Here is a 15,000-nt window from a genome sequence, read left to right on the forward strand (position 1 = left end):
ATTGTTATTGGCATTATTATGCTTTTTATTGCTGTTATAAAGGATGAATCTACTGACTCAGGGATGATGTGTATGGATGTCTAATACACTGTGATCATGGTTTTTAAGGGTTATTATTATTGTCATCATCATCATTACTATTATTAAAATTTTATTATTATTTTTGTTGCTAGTATTATTAGTGTTTTTTTATTGTTATTATTATCATTATTGTTGTTGTTTTCTTAATGTTATCAATACTATTATTATTATGATTATTGCAATTGTTGTTATTATTATTATGATGATGATTTACATTATTTAAGTTGTTATTGTTTGCTATTGCTATGATTAGTATTATTATTATTATTATTATTATTATTGCTGTAGTTGTTGTGGGTATACAAATAGGCCTACAAACTTTTGGTGTCATGTGTAGACAAAATTCACAAAGATATAGTGGAATGTGCAAGTTCATTACCCAAGTTCACAAATAACGAACACAACATTCAGTATTTGTGAACTTGGTCATAGATGCTGACTTAACTCTTTTTTTTTTTTTTCTCAATATCTCTTAAATATTTGACAGTGATGAACTGACACTGGAAGGAATCAAGCAGTTCTTTGTGGCAGTAGAGCGCGAAGAGTGGAAATTTGATACTTTGTGCGACTTGTATGATACACTGACCATCACCCAAGCAGTAATCTTTTGCAACACAAAGCGTAAGGTAAGTCCCACTTTAAATGTTCACTTTGAGAGTGGTTAATTTTTAAAATTAAACTATGGCCAATTCCAATACAAGTTATCTGTTTTTAATATTCACTTTCAAAAGATAATGAGCATTTCATCCACTTTATTTGTTCAAAAATTGTTTCCTGTTACTTTTTGCTTTAGCTTTGGTAACTTAGGCAAAACTTAAGTAGAGTAAAGAATGTATTGTACCAGAAGGTGTTAGTAGTACCTTATTCTTGTTGTAGTCTTATTGTTATGTACATCTTCTACTTCCAGTAAAATTTATGGAATTGTAATTTTTAATTGTAACAAATTTTTAAAGTTTTATTTTTCTCAATCATCAGGTGGACTGGCTGACAGAAAAGATGCGAGAGGCCAATTTCACGGTGTCTTCCATGCACGGTGACATGCCACAGAAAGAGCGAGATGCCATCATGAAGGAGTTCCGTTCAGGCCAGAGTCGAGTACTAATCACTACTGATATTTGGGCAAGAGGAATTGATGTACAGCAGGTAATTATAGCCAAGGCAGTGAACATTGGTTATAAGGTAGTAAACTTCATGACAGTACTTAGAATACTCCAGGAATAACTCAAGTCATGGAAAGTTGTTTTAATCCCTTGCTACCAGGTGGTGTCTATGTTGGATGCAGTAAATAGTTCTTTGCTTGATTGGTCATGATTGCAGTCATTGAGGAATTACAGTCCCTCATTTGCTCTAACTTGTATGTACTGGAACAAATATTGCAGAGATGGGAAATTGTTTTCTGTGCTTTTACTTTTTTCTTGATTCCAAGTAGCACATAGTCCAGTATGGTGTGATGCACCTGTCTGCACTGAGTTAAAAGTAACAAGACACATACACAATAAAAAGCTACATATCTTTGGTTCAAGTAACTATGTTGTTTTCAGGTATCCTTGGTCATTAATTATGACCTGCCAAACAATCGTGAGTTGTACATTCATCGCATTGGTCGATCTGGTCGTTTTGGAAGGAAAGGTGTTGCAATCAACTTTGTGAAGAATGATGATATTCGTATCCTGCGAGATATTGAACAGTATTACTCAACACAGATTGATGAAATGCCCATGAATGGTAAGTGTAATTCTTTTAATTTCTTTATGATTTTGTACTAACAATAGTCTGAGTGATTTACAAAGAGTTATATTGTAAATATGTGCATGATTTGTTATTAGTGAATTTGCATATCCTTGTTAGTGTTTTAAATATATTGTACATTGTCTAACCAATATTCCTCCTTTTATTACAGTTGCTGATTTAATCTAAATTGAAGTGGGACAGTACCTGAAATCCATTATGATAAGATATGTATTTTCCATACATAAAAGTATTTGTACACAGTAAAAATACACAGTAGTTTTTCTTTAATATATAGTATTCCTTTTTTATAGTGAAATGAATGGTTTCTGATGGATCTTGGTTATGTAATTTTAGAAAGAACCACAAATTCCTTTATGAACATTTATATTATATTGTTTTTGTGCATACCAAAGCTTACATAGTTCAATTCAGAAAGTATGTATTATTCAAGTTTGGAAGAGAGAAAGCGTGAAGCAGATGTCTTCACTCTTTGTTTAATCACCCTTTTGTGACATGTTACACATTTTTAGCATTTTTTGTACTGGAAGTGTACAATAAAGCACTTGACTTAGTTCCCTGCATTTCTATGTGGATGTAATATCCAGCTTCCTTGTCCTGTTTTTTTCCACAAGCAAATGCTCAAGAGAATCATATAAAAGTAGTATGCAGATTTTCAACAGAAATAATAGCAATAAAAAGGATAAAATAGTTACCACAGTTACAAATAAACATTTGTTAATTTTCAGTATCCTTACCCTTAGGGGTAAGACCTGGCTTACCCCTAAGGCCTTGGGGAAAATGTGTTTCACTGTAGGATTGTGAAATATGTCTGCAAGGGCTTAGCCACAAAGAAGTCAAGTAGTAGATCTTGTGATTTCACCTTTCATGGGAAAACACTATTTTTTTTTTTTTTTTTTTTTTTACTAATGGTATCAATGCTCATAATTATTGTATTGTTATTGACATTTCTAACAGCAATATTAGATACCAGAAAATATTTTTGAAAATCAAGGAAAAGGGTATAGTTGAGACATGTACTCATAATTGGCTCATTGGTGACTTGGTACATGTGGAGCCATCTGTGTAAAAATAATTCATAAATTAAACTTGCAGTGGGCATGACGTGTATATACATGCCATTCACTGTGGTTTGGGGGTAACTATGCACTGTTAAGACTTTGGAAAAGTGAAGTTATCCAGTCACTTGAAGATCATGAAATTGGCATCAATTAGTATAATCACACAAAAAAATGGAGTGTAATAAAAAAGCCAAAAAATATATAATACAAGAGGATTCAATACAAATTAACAAGTGAAAAGGCAGAATTAAATTAAATAATTTTTTTGTAACAGTTTTAACTGTCTTGTTCATATAATTTTATGAGTTTTCATTACTGACAAATTTCAACACAATATTAACAATCCATTAAAATATATCAGAAAAGATTAATGCAATTGACATAGGACAGTATGTAAAACATAATTGTGTACTTCAAGGTTACATTGTAATAAACCAGAAGCGAGAAGCTAAACGAAAAAAGGAATAAAAAGTACTACTATAAGCTTGGAGACAATCATGAGTAACTGCAGTATTTAGTAGTGCTATATATCATGAAAGAAAGTGTCTTTCCCTAGATGATACTACTGTATATCTTGATGTATTACTAACAAAATCCCAACATTTTTCAAAACATAGCTGAAATGAAAGAGTGGGGGCTACATGACAAAGTGCTTAGAAAATGAGCTAAAACATTATGGCCTACATGCCCACATTACATCATTATATTTTTGCTGTAATGCTTAGTTTTTCAATGAATTACCCACATGTCGCTATAACATAAAACAGTGAAATTGCAAACCTGTTCTCTGACTACTAATGCTCTATCCACACACTTCAGCCCTGCCTAGGAGACTGTGCCCTCGCCATGCAATGTCCATGATATCCACATAGTCTAATGGTTGCAGTCATTGTCTAGTTATTTCACTCCACTAAGGGCATGTACATTTTGGCTGTTTAATGCTCAATGCTCAATGATAAGCAAAGCCCTTGTGCCCATCAAGTAATGCTCAGTTGTATGAACAAGAATAAGTTTATTTTACTAATCAAAATCTTTGCAGTTATCTAAAGTTTTAAAACCTTCCTAAATTACTGTGATCTTACATATCCAAGAGGCATGTAATGTTTTACTCCTACATACATTATTTTGCACATGTTAATAGATCACATACTTTCCTTGGCTATATATAATAATGTTTTGGTTATTAATCTATTAAAGACCTGATAGAGTCCCAGATAATCTTTTCAAAGTCATCAGTCGCATACATTTGCAAACCATTAGTCTCTTACTGTATCGGAAATGAAGTCATCATGAGGGACACAAAATATGAAAAGTAGGAAGAAACTCAACACCCATACATTTGTTGTGGCTAACAGGTAATATGTCATGGCCTTCCTCAGGCTCCACCAATCAGTTTACTGGAGGAGGGTCATTATGCAAATTTATGTACACAATCTTTTATTTATTTATTCTACTATATTTCTTCATGACAGTCCAAATTCAACTGTAATCACCTCTACTGGGTAAAATCTGGTAATGAAAAAGAGTGTTAAAAATATCTTTATTTCTCTTCACTGTAATCCACAGGACAATTTGAAAGTGAAAATGCAAGCAACATTTTTATCTTTTGCTGATAAATGCCTGAAAGTATAAAATTAAACCACTTTCACAGATGCCACTGCCTAAGCCACACTCAACCTTAGGAATGTGTAATATTCAAACAAATTTCATGTTTTATCACAGAAAAATTAGAGAAATATCATGTCAAGTGCATGTGCATTTGTCAGTGTGTGCAAGAAAGGTATAGGTAGTGCATGTACAATGCTTTCTGTATTAGAATATCAAAATGCAATCAGTAATAATCAAATAGTGGAATATTTCAAGCTCAATTAGTTACTTTATATTTAGTATATGGAATAAAATTAATGAATAAATTAACAAGAAAAACTAGTTATTAATAAATGATTGTCATGTCCTTACCTATAGACCTGTATGTTCTTTAATAGACCTACTTTATCTGTCGTCCCAATGCTAATTGTCAGAATCACCTAACATAGTAGTTTTCATATTGTTATCCTATCCTACGTAATTTATTTTTAAAATTCTGTATTCAGAACTAAAAGGGTAGAAGATGAAGAATCAATGCATTTTAAGTTTAAACATCTATAGATAGCAGATTTTGACTACAGTGTAAACCTTTTAAGGTGCACGTGTTAAGCTTAAAAAAAAAAAAAAATTACTTAAAATAAAATAAAAATAATAATTAAATAAAAGAATAAAAATCTACACAGTAATACATTTATTAATTACTGATTCTGATATTGCACACATGGAAATTTGATGTATCATTTATTGCTTTTCTTCAATGAAGGAATAAAGCTAAGAGAGGCAAAAATCAGACATAGAGTATGTACACTGAAAGGAAGCGATGCACCTAACTTTTTTATATAATTTATATTTTGTGTTCTGCTATTTCTCTCCAGGCCATTATGTAAAATGCTTAATTATTTCTTTTAATAAATACATATACTTTACCCTTTCGTGATGGGGAAAATGAACAAAAAAAAAAATGGGGAAAATGCTGTGCACATTTTTTGTGAAATAGATGGCTCTGCCTTACCTGATATCACCTTTCCTTGAATTGGCGGGAATGTTTTTTTTTTTTTTTACTAGTGCTATGAATATCGATGGTGTTATTTTTGTAATAAACATTATAATTACTATAATGTTATAAACATTGGTAATAGCAAAATAAGATAACGTAAAATATTTTCATAAATTAAAGAAAAGGGTAAACGGATGAGACAGGCAGTACTCATAATTGGCTCGTTGGTGATTTAGTACAAGTGTAGCCATCTATGTGTGAAAACAATTAAACAAGTAAACTCACAGTGGGGATGGCACGGATATGTGACATTCCCGTCGCGAATGGTTTAATGATTTAACATCAGATGGAAATCCCAGTAAAGGAGAACATGCCACGAATTACTATTGTTGGCTTGTGATATACTCCATATCTGACAGGCAAACCATTTCCTATAAATTAATTTAGCACAGACAAACAAAGAACATAGTATGTAACTTAGCTTACAATAATTCTCAGAAAGTCTGAGCTAATATGTGTGCAAAGGAAAAATTATCTTGAAAGTGCTTACAATTACCTGGCATTGATAACAATAATAACTAGATCTCTCAAACTTAAAGATTTAAAATATTACAGCTATTAGTATTGCTATTTACCATCCTATCTATGATCTGCAATTTTATTTATTCTCCAGATCTTCCAACATAAATACTCAAATTAATTTCTTTAACATTTTATGCCTAAGAAAATATACAGAATTTTAATATCAATATTATCAACAGTTCCAAAAAAATAATTACCTCAAAGTCTAAGTTGTAACCTCTTTGAAAAAGAAAAAGAAAAAGAAATAAAAAAAAAACATTTTTGCTTTGTTTTGTTTTTTATAACATTAGCAGAATATTATCACTAAAAAAAAATCATATTTGACCAAATACATATGACAAGAAAAATGCTAAAACCTCCACTTGGAATCTCCTAGTGCATCCCCCTTAAATACATATATTTATCTTATGCATTTTCCCCATTTTGTAAGAAAATTTGACAATTTACCATACACTAGCCCTGCTCCCATTGCTGGATCATCAAAAGAAAATCACAGTGATATCACTAAAAGTATATTTGCTTAGGGTGAAAAAAGGTGCAACTACTCATGAGCATTTTTTTGTTAAGTCACATGGACTTTTAAGTTTTATGCACATCCCATACACACACAAACACACACAAAATACAAAAACAAATAATGTATGAAATTGTTAATGCATCAAAGTGTGGAATTCTAAATGTTGCAGAATTTTTCAAAAGAAAATGAGATCACAGAACTCAATCAAAGAATAAGGTAAGGAATGTTCATACTGGTCAACATTATACAGAAAGCTTGTAATTTCATTATTCTACACATGCATAAGACTTAAATCTCACAAAAAAAATCACATTTAAAAAACAAACTACCTCATCTGTGCACAGATTAGAATTATAACTACCAACAAAGGAACATAAAAAAAAGTACATTGTCTCTTCCAGCACCATCTTAGCTCAAAACCCTTGAGTTGCAAGAAATACCAAACACCCTAAAACTGAAAAAAATTATATACAAAAGAATAAGTATCTTATCTTTTTCATATTTCTGTCTTAACCAACTCATCTTTCACTATTTTTTTACAATTGAACTAAAAAGAATGACCATTTTCTGATTATATTAAACTGATAAATCAAGTTGTGATACCGAACCTTATGAAGATTTATGCATCTTACTTTCAATACCTTATTTCTATTAATCTTTAGACTTTACCTCATTGACACCAGTCCAAAATTTCACTCTTCAGCACTTCTACCGGGAACTGTCAGAGCAGTTCACCTGATCCTTGCTGCTTGCAGCTGGCCAGGTAGCCTTTCTGGGAGCTCCAGTGCACTAGTGCATGACCAACTAATGATGGTTAGAGGTTACCCAATTATAGGCTTTCCCATTTTAATAGAGAGTATGGGATTAGTAAATGGTGTAAAGATTAGGTACAGTAAAAAAAAAAAAAAAAAATTATCCAGGGGATTAATTTTAACCAATTTCTTGATTAATTTTTAATACAAACCTGACTGTACTCTTTAAAGTAAATTATATTTCAAAATTTAGAGCTAAACAAAGGAAGGCAGAAGTCAATAGGCTTACAGAATTTTTTTTTTAAATCATTAATTTTTCACATCAAATCATTTATACAATGGCTTAATCAATCAACGCCATTTCTCAAAATCATGGAAAAGCTAAGTAAACCAAAAAAGCCCTAGCTCTCGTACTTCATACACATACACTGAGATTAACAGCAGATTCATAATCATATTAAGATCATAAAAACATCTGTTTACCAAAAGTCCATATTTCAAGAATCACAAGAGTATTCTCAGTAATTTGTGATGCCATTTCATTATCATTAAAGTTATGAGCAAAACATTATATAAATTTTTCAATGCAGCTTTAAGTAAAAACATCCTAGAATGATCTACCCCACATATAAACTAAACAACCCGTGCCACTTTTACAGTACAATAATAACAATAAAAAATGAGAGGCTGGGATAAAGAAAACAAGAGATACAAAGGTAGAGACTAAAGAAAAGAGAAGAGAGAGAACAAAGCAAAAAAGTAACAGGGAAATATCAGAATATTTCAAGAACATAAAATATGGTATCTGCTTGTGTCTTTACTATTTACACCAGTCAGTTTTCTATACCAAATTGAAGATTGAAGGCTATATAAATTACTACTTTTCTGAATGTAAATACTTACAAATAATATTACATGGCAAAGCATAAAAAGGTTGATGAAAGAGCACATGGTAGTACTAAAACTACTGCATGCTTAACCCACTAGATCCGGGTGCCTCGCTGCCCGGACCTGGCCCAAAGTCTGGGTATTAAGCTTACTTTAGTGGCAACTCTCCCATGTGTGGCTTGTAGGCCAAGTCAACACAAACATTCCCTTTGCAAAGTTTTTTTGTTTTTTTTTCAATTTTTCAAGATCTATATTTGTCATTTGATATGCTGCATCAAGAAGGTAATTTACTGGTTTCCTTGCACAGATTCTATGTCATCTCTCTAGGTATTTAATTAATAGCTCTGTGCAATAAGTATAACAATAAATAACATTTTGTTAATTATGTCAGAATAAGGATTCTGAACATAAAACTAGTGTCCTCCCTTTGGCCAGCACTTTTCCAGTCATGGCTCACAAATGGTAGATTCCATACTCATTTACTGGTGGAAACAATGTAGAGCCCCTTCCTAAATGCCCACTGAGTCGAATCACACTCCATGAGCTTTGTGCACTTATGACAACATATTTCCATCATCCAAGTCACCCAGATCCAAGGGGTTAAATACATCTAATTCTGCCATATGGATCACAAGATATATATGTATTCACCTATAATCTATTCAAAATGGAATCATCTTACCAATAATTAATGCATGTTACTAAAATAAATTCAGAAGAACCAAGGATGTGGGAGATATTTTCCCTTCACTTTAAATAACCAAGATTAGAATTATAAATTATGCAAAAAGAAGTGTAACAGATGAAATATTTTTACTATATCTGTAAAAAAATGAAAGAAGAAGAAAAAAAACAAACTTGGAAACAACACCTATTTCTATTGATGATATAAACAAAATAGATAGCAAACAAATCATTCATTAGCATTTGATAAAACCAATAAAATAAATACAATATAGAGTCCAATAATTTACTAAAAATGGTATAGTTTTCTCTTCTGTTCAGCAGTCCATCTCTCTTGTTAGGACTGAGCTGCACTTTTCCATATTTCCTTGTCTCTGTTATCAAAAATGGTTTTCAAGTAAAAATTTTCACATGCTGTTAAAATAATAGCTAACTTTTCTGTATTCAACCAGAGTTCATATACCACAGCACACTATGTTTATTTCTGGATATTATAAACTAAAAATGGTAACCTGACTTCTTACATCTCACTGTATAAAATTAAATATCTATAGATCAACTATAAACTGTAATGTCAGAATACAAACACTAGGGCATATGTTAATTCAACCCAATGTTGCTGGGGCTGGCATGCACATACATACCATGCCCAGTGTGAGTTTAGTTTACAAATTGTGTTTACTCATAGATGGCTCCACAAAGTATTCAATCACTAGTCCTACTTACCTAATCTTTTTACTGCTTTTCTTTGATTTTTGGGATTATTCTTTACCTTATATTGCAATTAGTATTGTTATAATATCATAATGATTACAATGTCAATAACAATAACAGCGTTAGAAAACAAATCCCAAAAACCTAAAGAAGGGGGAAATCAGGTAAGATCAAATCCATTGATTGAATCCTTGGTGACTGTGCACTTGTGGTGCTATCTATAAGTAAACACATTTTACAAAGCAACAGTACAGTGGATATCACATGTTCCCAACAGCATTGGATTAACATATATTACACTGTCAAAAGAATGGTTTATTCTCCTTCCATGTGCATGATTTTTTCTTATATTTGATTAACTAGAATATATTATCATGTAATTTGGATCACAACTGGCAGTCACAAAGGACTTCTGATTATCATATTTTCTACACTTAATGACTGACAATTCTCCTTATTTCTTAAAATTTAGAGGTAATAGTGATTTCCTTCTTTTGCATAAAACTATATGTATGTACATACATATAAACTCATTTACTTATTTATCTATTCAACACTCACTTAAACAAATTCAGTCCTCAAGAAAAATCACTCACAAACTAGCACAACCTTTCTAACACCCTCTCACCATTTAGGGGTAATCTGCTTAAAATTCCACTTCTGGTAGTTGTTGACTGGGTCACAGGGAAGCAGCAACAGTTGGTTATTTTGTGGATGTAGAGAAGCACACTTCCCCAACTTCTTGTGGAACAGCAAATGACTTGTCTGGAACAAATATATAAACAGAATAAGAGACTTGGGAATTACTGTGTATTTTTCCTTAGTTTCTCTCATTTTCGTGAAAGCAAATACTTTCTTTATTCCTGAAACCCAATCTTAAAGCTCTGATAAATTTTCTTAACTACCCTCTAACAAATTACACCCTTCATATACAACCAAAATTTTACACACTATACATGGAGAACATTCACAATAAACATACCTATAAAGAAAAATAAGAAACTAAAGCATTACTTGTATTTACCTAATTTAATTAGATCTTCATAACATGATGCCTTTAAAATCCTTATGAATATGCCTTTAAAATTAGTAGTCTCAATTTAATTCATGTTAATATCCCTACCTATCCACAGTACATTAAGTTGGATATTAATTCACCACAGCTCTACAGTGCTTATATACTTCAAGAGAACATATCCTCCCTTGTATAGCAGAACTATAAAACTGCTGATGCCAATCAGTATAAAAAGGGGACTGTCTATGTATCATCCTGTCCCAGACAGCTGTTAACAAACAAGTTTTGGTCCAGATTATGGCTGTCAGGGGGTGGGAGATATGGTTTGTGGTTTAGACTATGGTTTTCAAGTACACTTGAGAGTATGGGAGAATCACAAGTGGAGTTTCAGCCTTTCAAAGTTGTCTGAAAACTCACTATGGTTTTCCACATTTGTGAATGAAGCCTGTGGAGATGCAGATCTACAGCAAATAATACTGAAATTACCTAACTACCTGCTCAATTCTGTCAACCCATGGGATAACTTAAGCATCCAATCAATATTGCAAGATGATCAATATCTTAAATCTGTCTCGTGAATCCATATCAAATATGTGGTATACTACTACTATTTGATCATGATCCTCAATAAATTTATTTGATGGTAAGGAAATGGATATTGACAATCATCACCCACATATAACTACTTTATCAAAATCTTATCAATTATAATATAATTATAGAAAACAAATCTACATCATACTTTCTTTTAAAAAGAACTCTCCAGACAATAAATCCAAGCAAATGCTAGCTATGGTATTAAAGGAAATTAAAAGAACTCACCTCATCATATTCCCAAGGACCATTCACAGTTCCTAAATGGCAGAAAATTAGCTTGATCCCCTGGCTATCTGCATCAATGCATCTCTCCCCGACACCTAGTTGTCCTTCAGCATTTAGCCGTATCAACTGTTTTACAAAAAAAAATTAATTAATACCTTCATGAAATACTATAGACCAAACTTTGGATTACTATCAAAATCATTATTTCACTTGGTAAATTACTTTATTGTCAAATACATGTATAAAAAATAACTAAACATGAACTCAAGATTACTATTAATTTTCTAAAGAAAACAATTGAACTTTACATCAACTCTACACAAATCAATATATATTTACAAATAAACATTAGCATGCCTCTAAAATTGGAATACTATTAATTCACATACCTGATTGTTACCAAACCCATGACAGTGTGCTATACCCATCAAACTTGGAGCTGGGTGACCCATAGTATCAAGGCACTGGGAAGTAGCAGCATTACGTAGCTGTGGAAAGTGTGTTAGAAGATGAAAGAATGGTGAGTATTACCTTGCCCCATAGACAGTGTAAGGAACTCATCAAAGCTGAAGCCAGAGGAATTTAAAGACCCATGAGTCTAAAGTGTGATATAGAATTGTGTGAAATTACCATCAACCCTATTTACCATGAGGGAGCAATGCAGTTGTTCCCACACCAGTACCACATACTGCCAGAATAAAAAGTCAAAAAAAGCATTCATGACTTCTATCCTCCCTGCTTGTAGATCACTACCAGAATAATATCTACTGAAAAATCATTGCAGACCTCTACTATCCCCTTAACAACCAGCACATCCATAGATCCTACCTTATTTGGAGCATGGAAGTTTGTTAAGTTCAAAATTCTAAATATGAATGAACCAGTTTGTCAATATATGAATGGAAATCCATATCATATGAACTGTGCTTTACTAGAAGTGAAGAACAGTTATAAAACCACTTGAAGTATCTTCCACAAACTCCTCTTATAAAGAAACTAACTTGTATGTTTTCATTACTGAGCCATCACAAAAGTGTGCTATTCCTTAACTCATTGGCTCCAGGTGCCTTGCTGCCCACACATGGCCTAAAATCCAGACATTAGTCTTACTTGAAGTGTGACTTGCAGATGTGTGGTTTGCAGGCCCAGCCCATACACACACACATACACTTGCCTCCCATTTACAATGTTATTGTCTCTTTCTGCATTATAATTTTTTTGTTTTTTTTTTGCCATTTCCAGTATTTGATATACTGTATCAAGATATTAATAGACTCATTTGCTTGTACAGATACCATATTTCTCAAGGTAATCTGCAAGTCTGTACAATAACAATAACACTAAATAACATTTTGTTTTTTGTGTTATTTTCAAATATTTTTATTTCAATAGATTTTCTGTAACAAACACTGTGCTACTGGTCATGGCAGGCAGAAATAAGATCCTGAGCATGGAAATAGTCTCTGGGGCCAGCGCTTTTCCATGCATGGCTCATGGATGACACCTTCCTTCCTAAATGCTCACTAGTCTAATCATCCTCTCAAGAGTTTTGTGTACTCACAGCAATTAATTCCCATCACCTTGACCTTTGGCCAAATTTTTCATGATGGTACATTTTCAACAATGACATATTCCTGTCACCCGACTAGCTGTCAAAAATTTTCATGATATATCTGTCACGACATCTAGGTCCAACGGGCTTTAACCAAATCAATGAAATCTGAATTGGTTAAATATGAGAATCTCTTAACATAATGAACACATGAAGAAAACAGAGGTATGAACAATGCAACCCTCAAAACCGCATGAACCAGCCAAGAAATACCAGATACTCCATCACCTTCGATATAAGCACAAGGTAAGTGTCTGCTGTCCAACACACCTTTATTCAACCACTACCTCATGCAGCCTTAACCTTTACTGATTAATCATACCAAATACCTGACTAGTATCTGCACCCAGTGAGTCTCCCAAACATGGATAGGTCTCAACCACAGATGGAGCATCCTGGCCAACAATGTCCCAACAGAAGTCACCAACTACACTGCGGAGCTACCGGTCAGTTTAAAAAGTCTGTGAGTCCTGGTATTGTCATGTCTCTTAGGTTGTCTATACAAGGGTAGATGTATCATCTAAGCCTTTCAAGATTTTTTTGTTTGAAAAATTACAAGATATACTTATAGGATATCTTGTATGCATATATAAAAACTAATTACATTCCTACCAAAATTTCTTACAATGTTATATTCATAAAAAGAATGGGATGATAACATATTGCTTATGAACTCTAAATCTATATACAGTATAAATATATGTATCTAAATACAAATCACAATATAAAATGTTTTCTATACATAGATCATGTTTCACTGAAACAAAAGTAAATTAAATGTAGTCGTCAGATGGATAGTCAAAAATACATGCAATGCAGTTCCTTTTATATTAATTTTTAACAAAACTACTCCTCATTTGTTAAAAGAAAATAGTTATTACATCTACTAGTTTCTAACTAACAAAAGCTAAAACCAAACTAAATATCTAATACTAACAAAACTATATTAAAAAAAAGTGTAAAATACAGATTGCAAGAGTTAAAAGAACTATCCATCTTTTGGCTGTCTGTGTTCACATTTTTGAGCTAGAGTTTTCAAACTTACATCTGTTACTGTAAGTTAAAGATCTGAGTGTCTTTTACAACTGAAAAATTACAATCATTCATTTTTTTTTCTTCTTCTCCTTCTTCTAAATACATAACAACCCACTATAATGGGTTTTTTTCTGTAGACAATTTTTGAGATGGAGCCTTCTGATATGAACTAAGAAGGAAGACCTAACAGACCAAGATAATGGTGTGGGAAATAAAATGAGCCCCTGCATATATATTTTTGAGAAAGTCAGGAAAATTACATTCACCATTATTGAAAGTATTAAAAAAAAGGGCTAATATAAATGTTGTGTATAGTCTATTCTGTACAGCATCAGATTTTGAACTACCTCTTGAACCATAAAAACATATCCTTACTGATAATGTAAAAGGTTTTTTTTTTTTAACATTAGAAGCTTTTACTAGTAACTTAATTTTCATGTATCAATCTATTTACATTTTTTTGGAATTTATATATCCATTCATATGTTTTCTGTTTTTTTTTGTTTTTTTAAGAACACATTTAAAACAAATGTAATTTTTGTCAAAAGTAAGATGAGTCTCTGCTCTAGAACAGGTTATAAATTTTGACTGATGGAGATAAGACTATTAAGTTTATGGAAAATGTCCATGCACTAAGAAAGAAAGAAAAAAAAAAAACTGCATATATATCAGGCTACATATTTTACATCTTTAGCCAATTTGACATAAGATTACATAAATGACCTAAAAAAAAATATATATAAAACATCACTCTCTCCTCACACCAACTACATTAAATTAATCCATCTCATAATTCATCATATCCGTACATCCAATATTAGTAACCTCATTTCACATTCAATGCATCTTAGACCATAAAAATGCCACAAGATCCCTAACTTATTCCTTAACCCATTGCCAGTGG

At 32.1% G+C, this 15,000-nt stretch overlaps 2 protein-coding genes across 2 annotated transcripts in view; one reads left to right on the forward strand and one right to left on the reverse strand.

Moving 5' to 3' along the window:
- The window catches only part of LOC125036328 (eukaryotic initiation factor 4A-III), a 9,793-nt gene extending 7,409 nt beyond the window's left edge, over positions 1-2,384 (forward strand). Inside the window, exons 5-8 of the mRNA XM_047628868.1 lie at positions 569-707; positions 1,057-1,224; positions 1,623-1,806; positions 1,982-2,384. Of these exons, the coding sequence (XP_047484824.1) occupies positions 569-707; positions 1,057-1,224; positions 1,623-1,806; positions 1,982-1,998 (508 nt within the window). The 3' untranslated portion in view covers positions 1,999-2,384. The remainder of the gene's footprint in view (positions 1-568; positions 708-1,056; positions 1,225-1,622; positions 1,807-1,981) is intronic.
- Positions 2,385-6,553: 4,169 nt separating this feature from the next.
- Positions 6,554-15,000, reverse strand: part of LOC125036329 (N-acetylgalactosaminyltransferase 7-like) — a 13,873-nt gene continuing 5,426 nt past the window's right edge. Inside the window, exons 8-10 of the mRNA XM_047628869.1 lie at positions 11,839-11,937; positions 11,450-11,575; positions 6,554-10,377 (exon numbers count right to left, since the gene is read on the reverse strand). Of these exons, the coding sequence (XP_047484825.1) occupies positions 10,237-10,377; positions 11,450-11,575; positions 11,839-11,937 (366 nt within the window). The 3' untranslated portion in view covers positions 6,554-10,236. The remainder of the gene's footprint in view (positions 10,378-11,449; positions 11,576-11,838; positions 11,938-15,000) is intronic.

This window comes from Penaeus chinensis, chromosome 21 (genome assembly GCF_019202785.1).
Source record: "Penaeus chinensis breed Huanghai No. 1 chromosome 21, ASM1920278v2, whole genome shotgun sequence".
Lineage (NCBI taxonomy): Eukaryota > Metazoa > Arthropoda > Malacostraca > Decapoda > Penaeidae > Penaeus > Penaeus chinensis.